This window comes from Pundamilia nyererei, unplaced genomic scaffold, assembly GCF_000239375.1.
Source record: "Pundamilia nyererei isolate P.nyererei 1_Seehausen unplaced genomic scaffold, PunNye1.0 scaffold00001, whole genome shotgun sequence".
Taxonomy (NCBI): Eukaryota; Metazoa; Chordata; class Actinopteri; order Cichliformes; family Cichlidae; genus Pundamilia; species Pundamilia nyererei.
The window spans coordinates 2334036-2351476 of NW_005187402.1; the positions used below are offsets into that span (position 1 = coordinate 2334036).

General features: G+C 41.9%; 2 protein-coding genes across 2 annotated transcripts in view; both read left to right on the forward strand.

Annotated features, from left to right (window-relative positions):
* Positions 1 to 9485, forward strand: part of LOC102201068 (plastin-3-like) — a 10377-nt gene extending 892 nt beyond the window's left edge. Inside the window, exons 2-16 of the mRNA XM_005719412.1 lie at positions 1525 to 1611; positions 2897 to 3048; positions 3291 to 3420; positions 3549 to 3681; positions 3762 to 3843; positions 3921 to 4086; positions 4509 to 4648; positions 5865 to 5960; positions 6215 to 6401; positions 6488 to 6566; positions 6659 to 6773; positions 7518 to 7651; positions 7887 to 8010; positions 8186 to 8310; positions 8473 to 9485. Coding sequence (XP_005719469.1) covers positions 1551 to 1611; positions 2897 to 3048; positions 3291 to 3420; positions 3549 to 3681; positions 3762 to 3843; positions 3921 to 4086; positions 4509 to 4648; positions 5865 to 5960; positions 6215 to 6401; positions 6488 to 6566; positions 6659 to 6773; positions 7518 to 7651; positions 7887 to 8010; positions 8186 to 8310; positions 8473 to 8605 — 1857 coding nt within the window. The 5' untranslated portion in view covers positions 1525 to 1550 and the 3' untranslated portion in view covers positions 8606 to 9485. The remainder of the gene's footprint in view (positions 1 to 1524; positions 1612 to 2896; positions 3049 to 3290; positions 3421 to 3548; positions 3682 to 3761; positions 3844 to 3920; positions 4087 to 4508; positions 4649 to 5864; positions 5961 to 6214; positions 6402 to 6487; positions 6567 to 6658; positions 6774 to 7517; positions 7652 to 7886; positions 8011 to 8185; positions 8311 to 8472) is intronic.
* A 4633-nt stretch (positions 9486 to 14118) lies between these two features.
* LOC102211612 (cyclic nucleotide-gated cation channel-like) overlaps positions 14119 to 17441 on the forward strand; it is a 9598-nt gene continuing 6275 nt past the window's right edge. The window contains exons 1-8 of the mRNA XM_013908804.1: positions 14119 to 14207; positions 14468 to 14578; positions 14883 to 15074; positions 15157 to 15267; positions 15441 to 15547; positions 15705 to 16192; positions 16284 to 16562; positions 16661 to 16759. Of these exons, the coding sequence (XP_013764258.1) occupies positions 14119 to 14207; positions 14468 to 14578; positions 14883 to 15074; positions 15157 to 15267; positions 15441 to 15547; positions 15705 to 16192; positions 16284 to 16562; positions 16661 to 16759 (1476 nt within the window). The remainder of the gene's footprint in view (positions 14208 to 14467; positions 14579 to 14882; positions 15075 to 15156; positions 15268 to 15440; positions 15548 to 15704; positions 16193 to 16283; positions 16563 to 16660; positions 16760 to 17441) is intronic.

Here is a 17441-nt window from a genome sequence, read left to right on the forward strand (position 1 = left end):
ACACACACACTAATAATAATACTCATAAAAGGATTTGGATTTATTGGCAAGGACACGCCCATCTGAAGGTCTGATCTTCCCAAAGCAGTGACACCTGGTGGCGGCATGATATGTACATTTCCTATAAACTGAGTATTGTGAACGAGTTGCTACACAATTAAAATGTTTAGATCATAATACGATATTTTCGAAATAATCAGAATCACATTTTTTGCCTTTAAAAGCCTAAAAACCTGTGAAATCTAGCTTGTAAAATCAACATTAAAAAACATTAACACTTTTTAAATACCTCTATGCTGTTTGCACCAGTTCAAAGCAGTAGTGTGATGTGCACATATTTGGGCTGGTTTGCGTTAGGAGAGATGCTTTTCCTTTCTTTATTCAAATAACCGTGGGTATAGCTAACTGCCGTCTGATCACCACTGTTGTCTTTTTAAAGGGGCATTTTTGTTTCTAGTTTTTATAGAGATATTAGAAGGCTTGTATTCAAGTGCCTGTATCCATGTGTATCTGGTTGAGAAACCACTGTTTGCATATTCACGCTCAGCTTTGCCTGTTAATTTGTTTGTCATGCTGTAACATGATCAGGGTGCATGAGAGATTTTTGCTTCAAGAGATGCAGCCCTAATAGGAGCTCAGTTTTTAGAAAAAAAAAACCCTTATTGAGTGAGAAAACTGTTAAAACTCATTTATTATATAAATATCTTTTAATAAATGTATTAATATAAATATGTATTTGTATGCATGTAATTAATTTCTAGTTCAATTTCTGTTATTACCGCAGCCCACCTGCAGTACCTGTGTGGTCCACCAGGGCCCCACACTTTGATAGTCACTGGCCTATTCGATGGCTGTACGAAATGATCCCTAATAACATTTAATATTTTTGGTATCATTGCTGGAAAATTTCACATTGAAAATGGAAATTGGTGCCAGCTGCATATTTGGAGCCGCTCTGCTGGACAACCTGTGTCATTACAACAAGCTTCTTTTCTTCTATTTCTAGCTGCTTTCAATAATGATATTAGTGTATGGCTATTATACCACTCAGGCTCTATGCTGTCATGTACACTGACATGCCATTTCATTAGTTACACCTGTTAAGTACTGAGTTGGACCCCCTTTAACTTTCAACGCTGCCTTTATTCTTCATGGCATATAGATTCAACAAGGTGCTGGAAGCGTGCCTCAGAGATTTTGGTCCATATAATAATGGATTGCATTTATATAGCGCTTTTCGGGGCCCTCAAAGCGCTTTACAATTCCACTATTCATTCACTTTCATATTCAAACACTGGTGGAGGCAGCTACAGTTGTAGCCACAGCTGCCCTGGGGCAGACTGACAGAAGCGAGGCCGCCATATCGCACTGAAGGGCGAACTGAAGCACTGCAGCCAGTTCAGTCACAATGCATGCATAAGAAATCTGCATTTTATAAGCCTTTTATGGTCATTACTCCTGATGCTCTGTGCGATGTGTCCGGAGTTGGTACGCAGCACTTACATGCATCATTTGCCTGTGTAGGTGTCAGGTGTCTCACAGGTGTCGGAATGTCAAAGTCTTTCAGTGCCGAGGAGATGGCGGAGATAAAGGAGGCCTTTAACAAAGTGGGTGAGTAAAAATGTGTGTGTTTGTGTGTGTTCGTTCACATTGCAGAAAACTATGAATTAGCCACTTATTTTTGACTGTGTGGTGTACATGACTGTGAAAAGTGCCTCTTTATGCACGCCTGTGTACGTGTGCAGGATCTGGCAGACAGAAGCTTTGATACGCCTACATTCCCGTTATTGTCTAAAGCAGCGATCCCCAACCCCCGGGTCACGGACCGTTAGCGGGCCGTGAGAGTTTGGTACCGGGCCGCGAGAGTTGAAGCTCGGGTGTGAAATTGATGATTTTCAGGGTTTTTAACGCTAACTCGGTTTCACTGGGTCTTTTTTCTCATTTTTTTGGTACCAGGCCGCACAGAAAAAATAAAAAACTTACTAGTGCACGATCAACTGTCTTTTCTTTTAAAAATAGTCTGAGTGTTACTTCCCATTCACAAAAGACCCACGAACTGCTTTAAAAGCTTTAAAAGTATGTTCGAGACATCAACTACTTTGGATAAAAGTCATGGCAGAATATTCCAAGATTGCCACAACAGCACACACACACTACCTGTGTGAAGCGGGGTTTTCTGCGGTTCCAGCTACCAAAACAAAATTGCGGAGCAGGCTGAGCATAAGCAACACACTTCAGGTGTCATTGTCTCCCCTCTCATTGATTTAGCATTATGGTGAATTATATATTTTCATGTACTTTATATATGTTTTGTAGTCGTGCGTCTTATTTTGAAAGAAATATTTACGCGTTACCATAGCGACCAGAGAGCATTAAGGGGCAGAGAGGAGGATGTTACTCTCAATGTTGTTGGTGCATTTCAGGAGGACGCTGCTAATAAAGTTACACAATTACACAGTGAATTTGCTTATTATTAATAAATTTACAAAATAGCACAGTTTTTGTCTTGGTCGTATCATTTTATTTGGTTGTATTTACCTGCGACACCTTAAAGGCCGGTCCGTGAAAATATTGTCTGACATTAAACTGTCCGTGGAGCAAAAAAGGACCGCTGCACTAAAGGAGCAATTCAGTAAATTTTACTCCAGAAAAGTTGGAACACTGTGTAACGTAAGAAGAGAAAAGAATGCCATGATTTGCACATCATTTCAATGGAAAATACTACAGAGGAAACATAAGCTGAGACTTTAGGGCACTGACTCTTAGCATGTCACAATGGCAGCACTTTAAATCTCGCCCTGCATATCTGGAAAACTGTAAATAAAGAAATAAAGAGTAGAAGTTTAAGCTTAAGTAAAGTTCTCTTTCATTTCCTGTCTTGACACACCACGTGTAGATGCGGATGGCAATGGGTACATCTCCTCCACCGAACTTGGCAATCTCTTCCGAGAGGTTGGCTGTCCTGTCCCGGGATACCAGCTCAGACAACTCCTCCAGAAGCTGGATCTGAACAACGACAGCAAAATTGAATTATCAGAGTTCGAGGCTGTAGGTAACACTAGTTAACTAACTGTAGTAGTTCACAGCTTTACTAACAGTTTACTCACAGCAGCCAAAAAAGTAAACATGTTACATAAAAATCTGTTTATATACTAATGTACTGTAAAGAAAGGCAAACTACCATAACATATTAAGTGATAAATGACTTATATTGGTTAATATCTTGACAAATATACAGTAACCATGGTTTGATTGTCTGTAAGTTAGCGTGTGTTTGCATATATATTCAGCTCTTTAAGGAACTCAAGGACGACCGCATAGCCCAGAGTTTCAGGAAAGCTCTCAACAAGAAAGAAGGCATTGTAGCCATCGGGGGCACCAGCGAGCTCTCAAGTGCAGGAACTCAACATTCGATCTCTGGTTAGTAACGCCATATATAACATGTGTGGTGTCACCGCCTGGTGGAGTCAGAGAACTCTCTGATCAAACAGCCTCAGGTTTTAGTCGTCGCAGAAACAGATCTGACACTTGGCTTTGTCGTATTTCAGAGCAGGAGCACTTCGCCTTTGCCAACTACCTCAACTCGGCTTTGGAGAAAGATCCCGACTGTCAGCACGTTCTCCCCATCAACCCCAACACCGAGGATCTGTTTAAAGCTGTCGGAGATGGCATCATGCTCTGGTAAAAGCAGTTTTCTTTAGACGCTGTTTGTCACGTTCAGGCAGTGCGCTAAGATGCTTCCCTCACGCTCACTGTTTCAGTAAACTCATCAACCTATCTGTGCCTGACACCATCGACGAGAGAACCATCAACAAAAAGAAACTGACTCCTTTCACCAAACAGGTCAGTTGGTTCCCTTTCACATCTTAATCATGTGCTGACTTAATGCGATTTAACCCTTGACCCTTCATATCCTACAGGAGAATCTGAACTTGGCTCTGAATTCTGCTTCAGCCATCGGTTGCCAGGTCGTCAACATCGGAGCTCAAGATCTGAAGGAGGGGAAACCTCATCTAGTGCTCGGGCTCCTCTGGCAGATTATCAAGATAGGGCTGTTTGCCGATATCGAGCTGAGCCGCAATGAAGGTGGAGCACAGATAGATTTGCAGATAGATTTGTCTGTGGAGAGGGAATTTTGCAAACATGCAAAAAGTAAAACACAATTTAAAGGGGACCCATTATTTGTTTTCCTATATTTTCTATCATTTCACTTTTCTATCATTTCACTTCCTGGCCACAAAAAAAGTGACTCACTGTAAAATGTCACAAAAATGTTCGCCTTGAGCTCTTCACTAAGCTTATGCAGTGTCACTACATTTACTTCTATCCAAAGCTGCACGGACTTCTTTGACAAAATCTGAACCCTCTGTGACAGTTTGAGCCCAGTGAATCCCAGATAAAAAGGAGAGACCCAGGATCAGAACATGGAAGTTTATATAGCAGTTGTCCTTTAAATACATGCTGGAGTTTAGTTTAGGCACCAGAGTCATTCCTCTCTCTCTGTATAGCTATTGCAGCGTTGCTAGAGGAAGGTGAGAGTCTGGAGGAACTGATGAAGCTCAGTCCTGAAGAGCTGCTGCTCCGCTGGGTCAATTTCCATTTAAAGAAAGTCGGGATGAAGATATCAAACTTTTCTGCTGATGTTAAGGTAAGAAAATGTAACCAGTCGCTTCACTGTTTGCTATTAGAGACTGAATCCTTATTTGATCTTTTACAGATGTTTTACAGATGTTGGGTCACAATTAAAAAAAATCACATTCTCTTCAGGGTAATATGCCTGTGACAGTATAAACACTTCATTCATGGGTTGTAGCTCTGACACATGGGCGTTTGAATAGTTGCTTAGATTAAACATTAAACTAGAATATTTAAATGATGAGGGCAGAATATGCACAAATAGTCCCTGTGAAACAGAAGAACGTTTGTTTTCCACTCATGGCTCTGTTTGAGTTCACATATCTGATATCGTCATGTCAGGCTAAACACAGCTACCTGCTTTTCTCTGAGCTTTCTCTTCATGAGGGACAGCCAATCAGAGGGAAGCTGGCTAAAAGGGAGGGACGTTTTAAAGACAGAGGATAGTTTGTTTCAGGTAGAGGATGAACTGATTGTCTCCACCAAAGCCCAGCATAAGCAAAATAATTATAGGTCAAATTAAATAGATCAGCGGTCCCCAGCCCCCAGAGTCGTTTGGTACCGGGGCGCAAGAGTTGAGGCTCGGGTGTGAAATTTATGGTTTTTGGTTTTTTTTATCTTTATTTTGTATCGTATTTATCGTTAACTCGGTTTTCCTGGGTCTTTGCCCGTTTGTTATGAATAAATCTTCTTTTTTTGGTACCGGTGCTGTTTTCATTTTGTTGTGCTTATCCGCGACACCTTATCCGCAACATAAACTGGTCCGTGGTGCAAAAAAAGGTTGGGGATGGCTGAAATAGATGTTCAGTAAAATATTAAAAAGCAAAGGCAGGTTGGCTCTGCAGTTGGCTGCAATTAACTGTATTCTGCTTTCATATAAAAATTTGTAAATGCACTTTTATTTTTGCACACATTTACACACTTTAAACACACATTTACATTTATTTTGCATGAGTATTGTCACATATTGCAACAACACATAATGCTATTGAAATCAACCCTGAATAAATGAATAAATGTCACTCAAAATGCATGTTTACTCTCAAAATGCTGACTTTAACTAATCAAACTACGCTAAGTACAAGTAGAATATAAATATTACATTTAATTGAATTTTACTCCTTCATGTTTGTTGAGGGTGAAGAATCTTTTTTTAGCGCTGGGAATAAACATGAGCGCAGTCTGACACGGGTCTGTCTCTGCCTTTGTGCACTTCTGTTCCCACGCAGGACTCCAAGGCCTACTTCCACCTGCTCGAGCAGATCGCCCCAGATGGCAGCAAAGAGGATGTTCCCCATGTTAACATTGAAATGAGCGGTCTATATGTGAGTTTGCTTGAAAGGCAGCATGTCGTTTGCCTTGTAGATTCTTTGTTTGTAGTGCTGTTCTAGTCAGGCCTGACCCTTCATACACACCCTGCATACACACACACACAGTAGAAAAATGCCCCAGTGATGTCAGAGAAAATGGTTCAATTTCTTTATTTGAACGCTTGAAAACTGAGAACTAATACAGAGGATGAATCTGTCATTTAAATACATGCATATCACACGCCTCTGTGCCTGTGTGTGTGTCACAGGAGCAGGATCTGGTAAAGAGAGCAGAGTGCATGCTGCAGCAGGCCAACCGTCTGGGCTGCAGGCAGTTTGTCACTGCCACCGATGTCGTGAGTGGAAACTCTAAGCTCAACATGGCCTTCGTGGCGACCCTTTTCAACAAACACCCGGCTCTCACTAAACCAGAGAACCAAGAGTGGATTGTGGAGAGTAAGCATGGATGAGCATTTCCTTTCTCGCTCCTGTAGTCGCTGAGGTAAGATCCTGTGGCTGACTCTGTCTTTCACGATCTCCAGGTGAGACCAGGGAGGAGAGAACTTTCAGAAACTGGATGAACTCTCTCGGCGTCTCTCCAAATGTTCATCATATCTATGGGTCAGTGTGCGATCTGTACCGTTTAGCAACACTCTGATATGTGTTTTACATGTGCATGTTCACCTCACACGTCACTGTGTGTGTGTGTACAGTGATCTGCAGAATGCCATAGTGATTCTGCAACTTTATGAAAAGATTATGGTTCCAGTGGAATGGGACAAAGTCAATCGCCCTCCATTCAAAGCAGGAGGAGGCCACTTAAAAAAGGTAAATACACAAACTGCTTCATTCAAAGAGCAGTTTTTAATAAAAGATGTTCACGTGGAAACGACACATACACATTTAATGGGTGTGTATGATGCTCATTTCCAGCTCCATATATTTATGCCTTAGATTGGGTCTTGGTGGAGCACCTTGTTTTGTTTCACACTCGACAAACATTCTTCCCGTCTTCCCGTCTCTTTAAGACAACCGTTTTCTTATTGGCTGCCCCTCATACAGAGACAGGCTAGTCAGCAGATGTATGGAGCTTGTACGCTGACAGTCTAAGCTTAGGTGATCATATTAAGGACATCTTACTCACAGCGATGACAGCCAAGAATAGAAAAACTGTCTTAGTGTTTAGATCAGCCTGAAAGCTGAACTTATGACTCGTGAAATATATTAAAAAATGTTGCAATGTGTAAAACGTTAGTAAAAACAGAATGTATCCAGAATGTATCCATCCATCAACAACATTAACAAATCTCATAAATCCATATTTTACTCACAGTAGAATTTAGAAAAAACTGCATCTACAGATTGACCTTTTTAGTATTATTATTTAAAATGGTAATCTGCTCTTTTTAAACATTTGATATGTTTTCTACTATAAATTAAATGTGGCTTTTGAAATTTGCAATGTTTTGTTTGTGTGCGTGTAAAAACTAGGATTCCCAAAAAAGTTGGGACAGTGTATAAAGTGTAAACAACAAGGTGCAGATCCCAAAAATGTCTTTCTGCGCACTGCAGATTGAAAACTGTAACTACGCCGTGCAGCTGGGGAAGCAAAAAGCCGGGTTTTTCCTGGTGGGGATTGGTGGACAGGACCTGTACGACGGAAACCCTACTCTAACCCTGGCACTGGTGTGGCAGCTGATGAGGAGGTGATTTTCTTTTGATTCCTATGTTGGGTTTGCAGTACAGTCGAGGACAGATAGGGGGTACTGCTGTTTCAGGATGGAAACCGAAAAAGTCAGAGCTCTCTCACCAAGTTCATCGAGTTTAATGCACTGAGCTGTTATGATGAGACACATCGGTGCACTGATGATTAAAAACACCGGGGCTTATGGGAAATATAGTGCTCAGTAACGAGGCTAATATTCTCACATCCACATGCAGGTACACGTTAAATGTCCTCAAAGACCTTGGACATGGAGAAGTTGCTGGAGATGATGTGATCATTTCCTGGGTCAACAAGACTTTGTCTGGCGCTGGCAAGACTTCCTCTATAAAAAGCTTCAAGGTAAAAAGTTACACATTGCCAGAGAAAGTATGCATTCATTACACAAACTAGCCAATTACTAGTGTAATGTGAGATATTTTCACATGTATATTCTGTTTTGTCATTGTGGATTATTGCTTGTGAAGAGTGAAAGACCAGCTGTGGATGTGTGATGCTTGTGTGCTCTTCTGTTTAGGACAAAATAATCAGTAGCAGTCTGCCAGTTCTCGACCTGATTGATGCCATCCAGCCGCAGAGTGTCAACTTTGAGCTGGTTAAAAAGGAAAATCTGTCAGAGGAAGACAAACTGAACAATGCCAAGTAATCACCTCTGCTGCTCCGTTTGTTTCCAGTAGTTACTGGGCTTGTGTATTTCATTACATTGCTATCTAGAACCTTAGCTGGCAGTGGGGCATTCGATTATTACATCAACGTTGTGATGATGAGGTGATACGCTCTAATTACCATCCTTCCTTTCTCCAGGTTTGCCGTCTCCATGGCGAGGAAGATTGGTGCCAAAGTCTACGCCCTGCCTGAAGACCTGGTAGAAGTCAACCCCAAAATGGTGATGACCATCTTCGCCTGCCTGATGGGGAGAGGGATGAAGAAAGCTTAAAGGAGACACGCTTGCACCTAAAGACAAACAGACACACGTGTAGTGGGCATAGATGTACTGCGTTGTTGTTTTATGTGGTTATTCTGAGCTAACCAAAACAGAGTGAATCCAATCTGAGTGTAAACAGTAAAGTGCAGTAAAGTGGGACTTCTTTAACGGCTACATGATATAAAGGTTGAGGTTTGGTTTGGGGCTTTTCTTTGGATCTCATTTTTACGATCGTTTACGAGGTGATCATCGTCTGTGCTGCTCGCTGAGATGAATCTAATAGAGCGCTGACTATCACAGGGTCTGAGCCATGCATGCTAGGACTGTGCGAAGGGGAAACCTGTTAAGAAAATATGAAATTGTGTCTTTATGTTTGTCTTTAAGTTATGACACGTGGCAAATATTCAAAAACAACTACTTCACATCTCACATAGAAGCACCTAATGCTGCCTTTCCTGAACATATTTAACATTCTCTCAGCTGCTTTTTCCTCTCAACTTCCCATGTGTCAGTTATTGTTCTCGAGCCATAATAATCTTTCATGTATATGACCAAAGCTGTGCTACATTATAGGCAGATAATATATTCACAGAATATAAAACTGAAACCTGTTTTAACCTTCAATGTCTATTAAATGCTTTGACTAGGATTTTTAACCCAGAACAGCACATCTGTAGTGCTTTTTTCTAGCGCTTTGTCTGTAGACGGTCTGTTCCAGCATAACACTTGAATTCAGTAGCTCTGCTTTTGCTGCCATGATGACTGCAATAAACAACCTCAAAGGTTTAGTCCCGGATTAATTTAAAGTCATGCGAGCAATACTTTCAATGTGTTGTGTGCACAATTACGTCTGTTATGGTAAACAATAAAATCTTTTTTCATATATTATCTAGTTTTGTGTTCTGTGTGATTTGTTCTGTTGCCGTTTCAAGCGTGTTATTGCAACAACCACACATTTACTTACTGAACAGAACCAATAGCAGTCATTCATTTCCATTTCCTTAAATATTATTATTGAGATTTTGCTTCCATCACGTAGCAAATAGCACGATGTTATATTTATTTGTATTTAGCAGTTAAAGACTGTTTTACATTTAATTGATGGCACAGCTGAGGCTACTCTGAATTTTCTTGGTCTACTGAAACAGGATATCATGGATAAATGTAAGTTTCATTTTTAAGAGAACTCAGACTCCTGACAGGGACTAGAAAGAGAGAGCAGATTTCTCCTGTTTTGGCTTCCCTTCATTGGCTTCCTGTTAAATCCAGAATTGAATTCAAAATCCTGCTCCTCACATACAAGGTCTTAAATAATCAGGCCCCATCTTATCTTAATGACCTTGTAGTACCATATCACCCTATTAGAGCACTTCGCTCTCACACTGCAGGCCTACTTGTTGTTCCTAGAGTATTTAAAAGTAGAATGGGAGGGAGAGCCTTCAGTTTTCAGGCCCCTCTTCTATGGAACCAGCTTCCAGTTTGGATTCAGGAGACAGACACTATCTCTACTTTCAAGATTAGGCTTAAAACTTTCCTTTTTGGTAACGCATATAGTTAGGGCTGGACCAGGTGACCCTGAATCCTCCCTTAGTTATGCTGCAATAGACGTAGGCTGCCGGGGGATTCCCATGATGCATTGAGTTTTTCCTTTCCAGTCACCTTTCTCACTCACTATGTATTAACAGAACTCTCTGCATTGAATCATATCTGTTATTAACCTCTGTCTCTCTTCCACAGCATGTCTTTATCCTGTCTTCCTTCTCTCACCTCAACCAATCACAGTAGATGGCCCCGCCCCTCCCTGAGCCTGGTTCTGCTGGAGGTTTCTTCCTGTTAAAGGGAGTTTTTCCTTCCCACTGTCGCCAAAGTGCTTGCTCATAGGGGGTCATATGATTGTTGGGTTTTTCTTTGTATCTATTATTGTACGATCTACTGTACAATATAAAGCACCTTGAGGCGACTGTTGTTGTGATTTGGCGCTGTATGGTAAATGGCCTGTATTTGTATAGTGCTTTACACGTCCAGTCATCCACCCATTCACACACTATATAAATAAAATTGAATTGAATTGAATTATACATACCAGTCATTTCTTTTATGTATGTGTGTGCTGCTTAAGTATTACATCAAAGAATTGGCTTTAACTTCAGTAAGTCTGCTCAGCAAACAGCAGCAGGTTAATCCAAATCTTCTACTGGATTGGGGGGGGGGGGGGGGGGGGGGTGACTCACACTTGAGAAACTTTGAGATGATCTGAGCTCTGTGACGTTGATCGTTATCTGAAGATGCGTACACTGTGGTCATAAAGGGATGGACATGGTCAGCAACAGTACTCAGGTAGGCTGTGCGATTTATGCTCAATACTCCCAAAGTGTGCCAAGAAAGCATCAGCCCACACCGTTACACCACCACTACCTGCCAGAAGCACTGATAGAAGGCAGCATGAAGTTGCAGCAAATAAGCAGACTCATCAGAGCAGGCAACCCTTTTCCAATCTACTGTTGTCCAGTTTTGGTGAGCATGTGTGAAATGTGGCATAAATGTACAGTACTGTTTTTACCTGACAGGAGCGGCAGCTGGTGTGTGTTCTGCTGCTGTCGCCCATCTGCTTACATTGTTGCCCATTCAGAGGTGCTCTTCTGCATGGCTTGGTTGTTTTTGAGTTACTGTTGCCCTCCTGTCAGCTTGAAGCAGACTGGCCGTCTCCTCTGACTGCTGGGATCCAAAAGTTATTTTTGCCAGAAGAACTGCTGCACACTGCATATTTCCTCTTCTCTCTGTAAACACTAGAGAGGGTTGTGTGGGAAAATCCCAGCAGATCACAGACCAGCCTGTGTGATACCATCAACCACGCCACATTTAAAGTTGTTTAAATCACTTTTCTTCCTCATTCTGATGCTCAAACCGAACTTCAGTGTGTTTCCTGTACAATCATGCCAAAAATTCATTGGGTTGCTGCCCTGGGATTGGCTGATTAGATTCACATTAGCCAATAGTTAAGCAGTTGGTCCTAAGAAAGTGGCCATTTTACTTATGTTTATATTTAGGACTCAAGGACTAAAGAAGTTTATTGTCATTTCATATGGTGTTACCCAGCCTGAAACAAAATGCTGTTTCTCACCAGCCTCTGCAGTGCAATAAGCAATACAGTTTAAAAGAATAAGTTTAAAAAAGAGCAGTAAAAAATAGCATAAGATCTAAGTTCTAAAACAAACTCCAGTCACATTCGTTTGGGTAGATAGCAGCAGTCCTTTCACAGAAGTCTTTTCACAGATTTAATATAATGATTACAAATTATTTCCATAAACTTTGCAGAAACTATCAGGACGCAGTTACGGCTGGCTTGTAAGGCTGGAACACAACAACCATTTACTCTCTAATGAAGGTCATAGTCATCAATCCATTCAACCATTCTGCTTATCCTTATCAGGATCACGGGGAGGCTCCTGAAGCTCATATATTACCCAATATTGAAAGCACAAAACCAAAAAGGAACAGCAACCTAACACAAAGGCCAGATTGCTGCTTTACGAGGGAGCGTAAAGGAGCAGAAAGAGCCGAGGCAGAAGCCACTATACTCCATCTATCATCAGGGGGCGGGTCCTAGGCCTCAAAAACACGAATCACAGCCAAATGTATGCACAGACAAGCAAACAATAGCAGTGCTAGCGATCCATAACCTTGTTTTAACTAATTTTACATACAGCCTGCTTTGATCTTAAGTGGGCCGGACCAGTGAAAATCTTTCTGTCAGTGTGAAGACTTTTAGCTAAACACTTAATCCCTGAGATGTCTTAATATTGTTAGTGTACATGTACAACAATTAGTAAATGCTTTTTAGAATAGAATAAAATTGTAGGTTATTATGTGGCAGGTAGTGGAAAAACTGTAACTTTTTCCATTGAACTGTTTATCTATCTATTTGGTGTAGTGTGAAAGTCTTTGTCAACAGGAAATCTGTCAAATTTATGAAAAAACAGTTTAAAGTTCAAAATCCATGCACTCCTTCACATTTTCCAAAGCCTTCGAGCTGCCCAGGTTGGAATTCTTCGCTGAGCTGATTCTGGTCCCCGGGCCTTATGTTTGATGCCCCTGAGAGTGTTAAATACAAGTTCAGAGTTATCTGAAGCAAAAAGGAGCTAAGCTGTGATTTACAGACAAAGCATTATGTTAAAATGTGTTAAGACACTGATGGGAACCGACATTATATTTGATTTGCTATTTTGCTAAAATGACAGGCAGAATCCATCAAGGGTTTAAGTGATGTTTTCAGTGGAGGCAGCGTGCACAGTAGCATGACCTAACATGGGTGGAATGCAGGTAGCATTAACTTTATTGAATATACAGCAAGGTGACTATCTCCAGGCTTAAAATGAGCAGGAGTTGTTTTTGTGAAACAAAGGCTTAAATATTTGCAGCTGTCCTGCAATATAAGAGGGAAAACTGGGATAGGTCAGTTGAGCTTCTGACAGGTTGTTAATGTGTCTGCAGTGCGGTGTATTTGTCATCACTGCAGCAGTGGAGCTGCTATCATGATTGAGAGGCAGCTGCTTCACTTTCTAAATGTGTGCTGGTAATAACTGAGCCAATTACACGTGACACTCGATCCCAGAAATGACTTTTACCCTGTAAGGCACTCGTGTTTTCTGTCATTTTGAACAGACATGTCAACATCCCGTCACAACCAATCAAAACACATGGTGAAAACACGTTTTTGGATAGATGGGTATATTTTTGTGTTGTTTTGTAATCCATCTGAACAGAGCTGAAATAGTGCAGGTGCACTCACAAAAATCTCTCTCAGTAATCAGCAGAATACACACACACACATGCACAAAGACACATTTCCAGATCAGAGGCCACTTCAAACGAGATTCTTGAATTCAGATGAGCATGCTGGTGAAAAGAAACACACACATATATGCACGTACACACACAATTTGCAATTTAAACGATGCTTTTTTCCCCCCGAGTACCACGTGATTGTTCCTTTTATCGGTTACATTTGTTCACTCCATCCACCGTGTTATGTGTGTATTGCACTCGAGTCTGTTCATCGTGTCTTATAGCCTGTAAAAGACGTTGAGTTTTGTTTTGTGTTTTTTGAAAGAAATAATACTTTGGCGAGATGCACAGGATCTGAGCTGATGGACTGACCACCTGAACACTGGAGCATCAGAACAGTTACCAGGTTTGCTGAATGGATCACTTTTGCATTTCTGTCTCTCCCTCTTATGATCTGTTGTCATAACTACTGTACAGCTTGTTGCTATGTCATCTGGTTTCTGTGGTGATGCTCGACAAAGGATGACCTCGTACTAGATGACCTTCCATATAAGTGCGATATGTGGGTGTGAGTGTGCACGCGTGAGTGTGTGTTCTGACACATATTCTGACGGTGCTTGGGATCTTGGGTTGGGTACAGTCGACCTGGCTCCGTGTGTGTTTTGTTGTGTTGTTTTGTGTTCTTTTCGCAGTGAACAAAATGAAAATGACTTGAGTGTTGCTGTGTTTGCGTCTGTAGGATGACGGGTCTGGTTCAGGATTCTCACAGGCTGTCTGTGAAAACATGGACAGAGGAGGAGAGTGACCGAGCTGAGAGCACACTTAGCAGGTACACACACACACACACACACACACACACACACACACACACACACACACACACACACACACAGGTGTTGTTACAGTTTAGTTGATGCTTAAATCCGTATTCTTTCTCATGGCCAGCAGGGGGCGACAACCGTGATAGCAAAATTAGTCCAAGTGGACAGAAGGATAATCACTAGTTTCAAGTTGTTGAAAGCTCTACACACTGTTTGCTGAGTTACATGGTTTGTGTGTTATGTGTTTTGTATGTGCATGAATACACAGAGGACAGTCAATATGTGACGACACTTCTTCAGAGCTACAGCAAATGGCAGCCATTGACAGGAGAGATGCTGGTTCCCAGAATTCCTTTCGGGCCCGAGGGGCTCTGTCCAGGTATGATAGCTGATTTTCAGATGATAATGAGTAAAACAGTACAAGAGTGAATGTTTTAGCTGGATACAACCACAATAACAAAACAACAATACAACCTTGGTCAGAGGGCCCGGTGTCAGTGCGCCCCAGGGCAGCTGTGGCTACAATGTAGCTTGCCATCACCAGTGTGTAAATGTGTGTGTGAATGGGTGAATGACTGAATGTAGTGTGAAGCGCTTTGGGGTCCTTAGGGACTAGAAAAGCGCTACACAAATGAAGGCCATTTACCATTTTACCATAACATTTTCTGCCTGTTTGTCTTCAGGATAGTCAGTATGGTGATGACCCTGAGAGAATGGGCGCAGAAGAGTTTGGCTGAGGAGACGGAGCGACCGGATTCTTTCCTGGAGCGGTTCAGAGGCCCTGCTAACATGGACATACAGGCGCCGCCCAGCAGGTTCAGCCACAGCCGTACCGGCTCAGATGCAGATCACGAAATCAGACGCTCCAGACGCACGTGAGGAAACAACAGCTAACATGCAAACAGTGTGAAACTTCAGTTGATGCTTACTGTCTGTGTTTTGGGTTCTCTCTGTCAGGAGAAAAAAGTGTAATATTGTGGTTTTATCTCCATCTGATGACGCGTACTATTACTGGCTGATGGTGATTGGTGCTGCAGCCTTTTACAACTGGACCCTGCTAGTTGCCAGGTAGGGAGCTGACATTGACATAGCTTCCGCTAATACAAACGGTCAAACTCCCTCTCAGAAGCAGATTCCTGTTTGTGTTATTACTCTTACTAACACGTCTCTGGGGCAATGACATGTGTCTGGAATAGCAGATTGATATCATTTTTGTCACTTTGCTGTTTGTATTTCTTTAGGGCTTGTTTCGATGAACTCCAGATGAGAAATGTGCTCATCTGGCAAGTGCTGGACTACACCTGTGATGGAGTCTATATCCTGGATATTGCTGTTCGGCTTCACACAGGTACTCTGATAAGTTTCCATCATGAAAAAGACAAGAAACTACTGAACATGAAATATTATGACACTGACCTCTTTTTTGTTCCTGATGGAATCTTAATTCAGGTTTCTAAAAATCCCAGAAGTGGGACACTGTATTTACATTTATTATGTACATCAAGGTTTCTTGGATCAAGGCTTGATGATCAAAGATGTGCGCCGTCTGAGAGAAACCTACATTCGAACGTTACAGTGTCAGTTTGACATCTGCTCCATTCTTCCAACTGACCTCTTGTACCTGATTGTTGGAATCGGCTACACTCCGCTTCTTCGATTCAACAGACTGCTGCGCCTGCCACGTCTCTTTGAGTTCTTTGAGCGTACAGAAACACGAACGGGCTACCCCAATGCTTTCCGCATCTGTAAACTGATTCTGTACATCCTGGTCATAATCCATTGGAATGCCTGCGGATACTACAGCTTCTCCAAAATCCTGGGACTGGGCTCTGACTCATGGGTTTATCCCAATGCGTCTGACCCTGAGTTCGGCACCTTGTCACGAAGTTATATATACTGCCTATACTGGTCGACCATGACGCTGACCACTATAGGAGAAACTCCTCCACCCGTTAGAGATGAAGAATATCTGTTCCTGATATTTGACTTTCTGGTAGGTTTATAGCTTACTCAAACCCTATACAAAAGGTGTATACTAGTTTTTCCAGTCTGCTAAAACAATTACTACTGGTATTTCTCTCCAGGTTGGTGTTCTGATATTTGCCTCCATTGTGGGTAATGTTGGATCCATGATTTCTAATATGAATGCAACAAGAGCAACCTTTCAAACACGTGTAGATGGACTCAAACACTACATGCACTTCAGACATGTCAGCAAGGTGCTGGAGCAGCGTGTCATCCGCTGGTTTGACTACCTTTGGACCAATCAGAAGACAATTGATGAACAAGAAGTCCTCAAGAGTCTGCCTAATAAACTGAGAGCTGAGATAGCTATCAATGTTCACCTGGACACACTTAAGAAGGTAAAGACCCATATCTTACCCTTTTACCTCACTTGGCAAAACTAGTCAAACGATCTGAAGTTCCTAAATGTTGCTTTTGTGTCTGTTTTTGGACCTAGGTGCGTATCTTCCAGGACTGTGAGGCAGGCCTCCTTGTAGAATTGGTGTTAAAACTCCGACCGCAAGTTTTCAGTCCTGGAGACTACATCTGTAGAAAGGTATCACGTTTACTGGTTTACTTAACTGTATATATGCAATAGATAGAAGGGCTGTACAACGTCACTGTCCAACAATTCTGCTAAAATTTACAAAGCACATACACAAAAATAAATTCATTAAATCTTTCTTTGACTTTCTTACGCCTTCTCCTAAACTGTTTGGTGGCTGGACCTCTGAGGCAGATGAGACTTCCCTCAAATTCCTTGAGGCTCTGGATGTGGTGGGGCTGTCCTGGTTGACATGCCTTTGAAAGTTCGCGTGCCTTTGGATAAAAGAAATGGGGGCTGGTTTCCCTTCAACTTCACTTGGATCCCAGCCTCCCTAGCAAGGTCTATGCCAGGGTGCTGGAGAGGGAAGCCCACTTTTTAGTCAAACCTCAAATCCAGAAGCAACAATGTGGTTTTCTTTCTGGTTGTTAAATCCTGGACGAGTTCTTTTCCCTCATAGATATTTGAGGGTGCATCCGAGTTTGCCTAGCCAGTCTGGATGCCTTTGTGGTCTTGGAGAAGGCATTCAACCATGAACCAGTGTCCTGAGGAGGATGTTTGGAAGAAAGGGGGATAGGACCTGTTGTTACAAGCTATTGGATCAAACACAGAATTTGCTTGTGCATGCATGAATCCAGGGCTGTACATGCATGTGCATTCTTGTACAAGCAAAGCATTATAACACTTGTAAAAA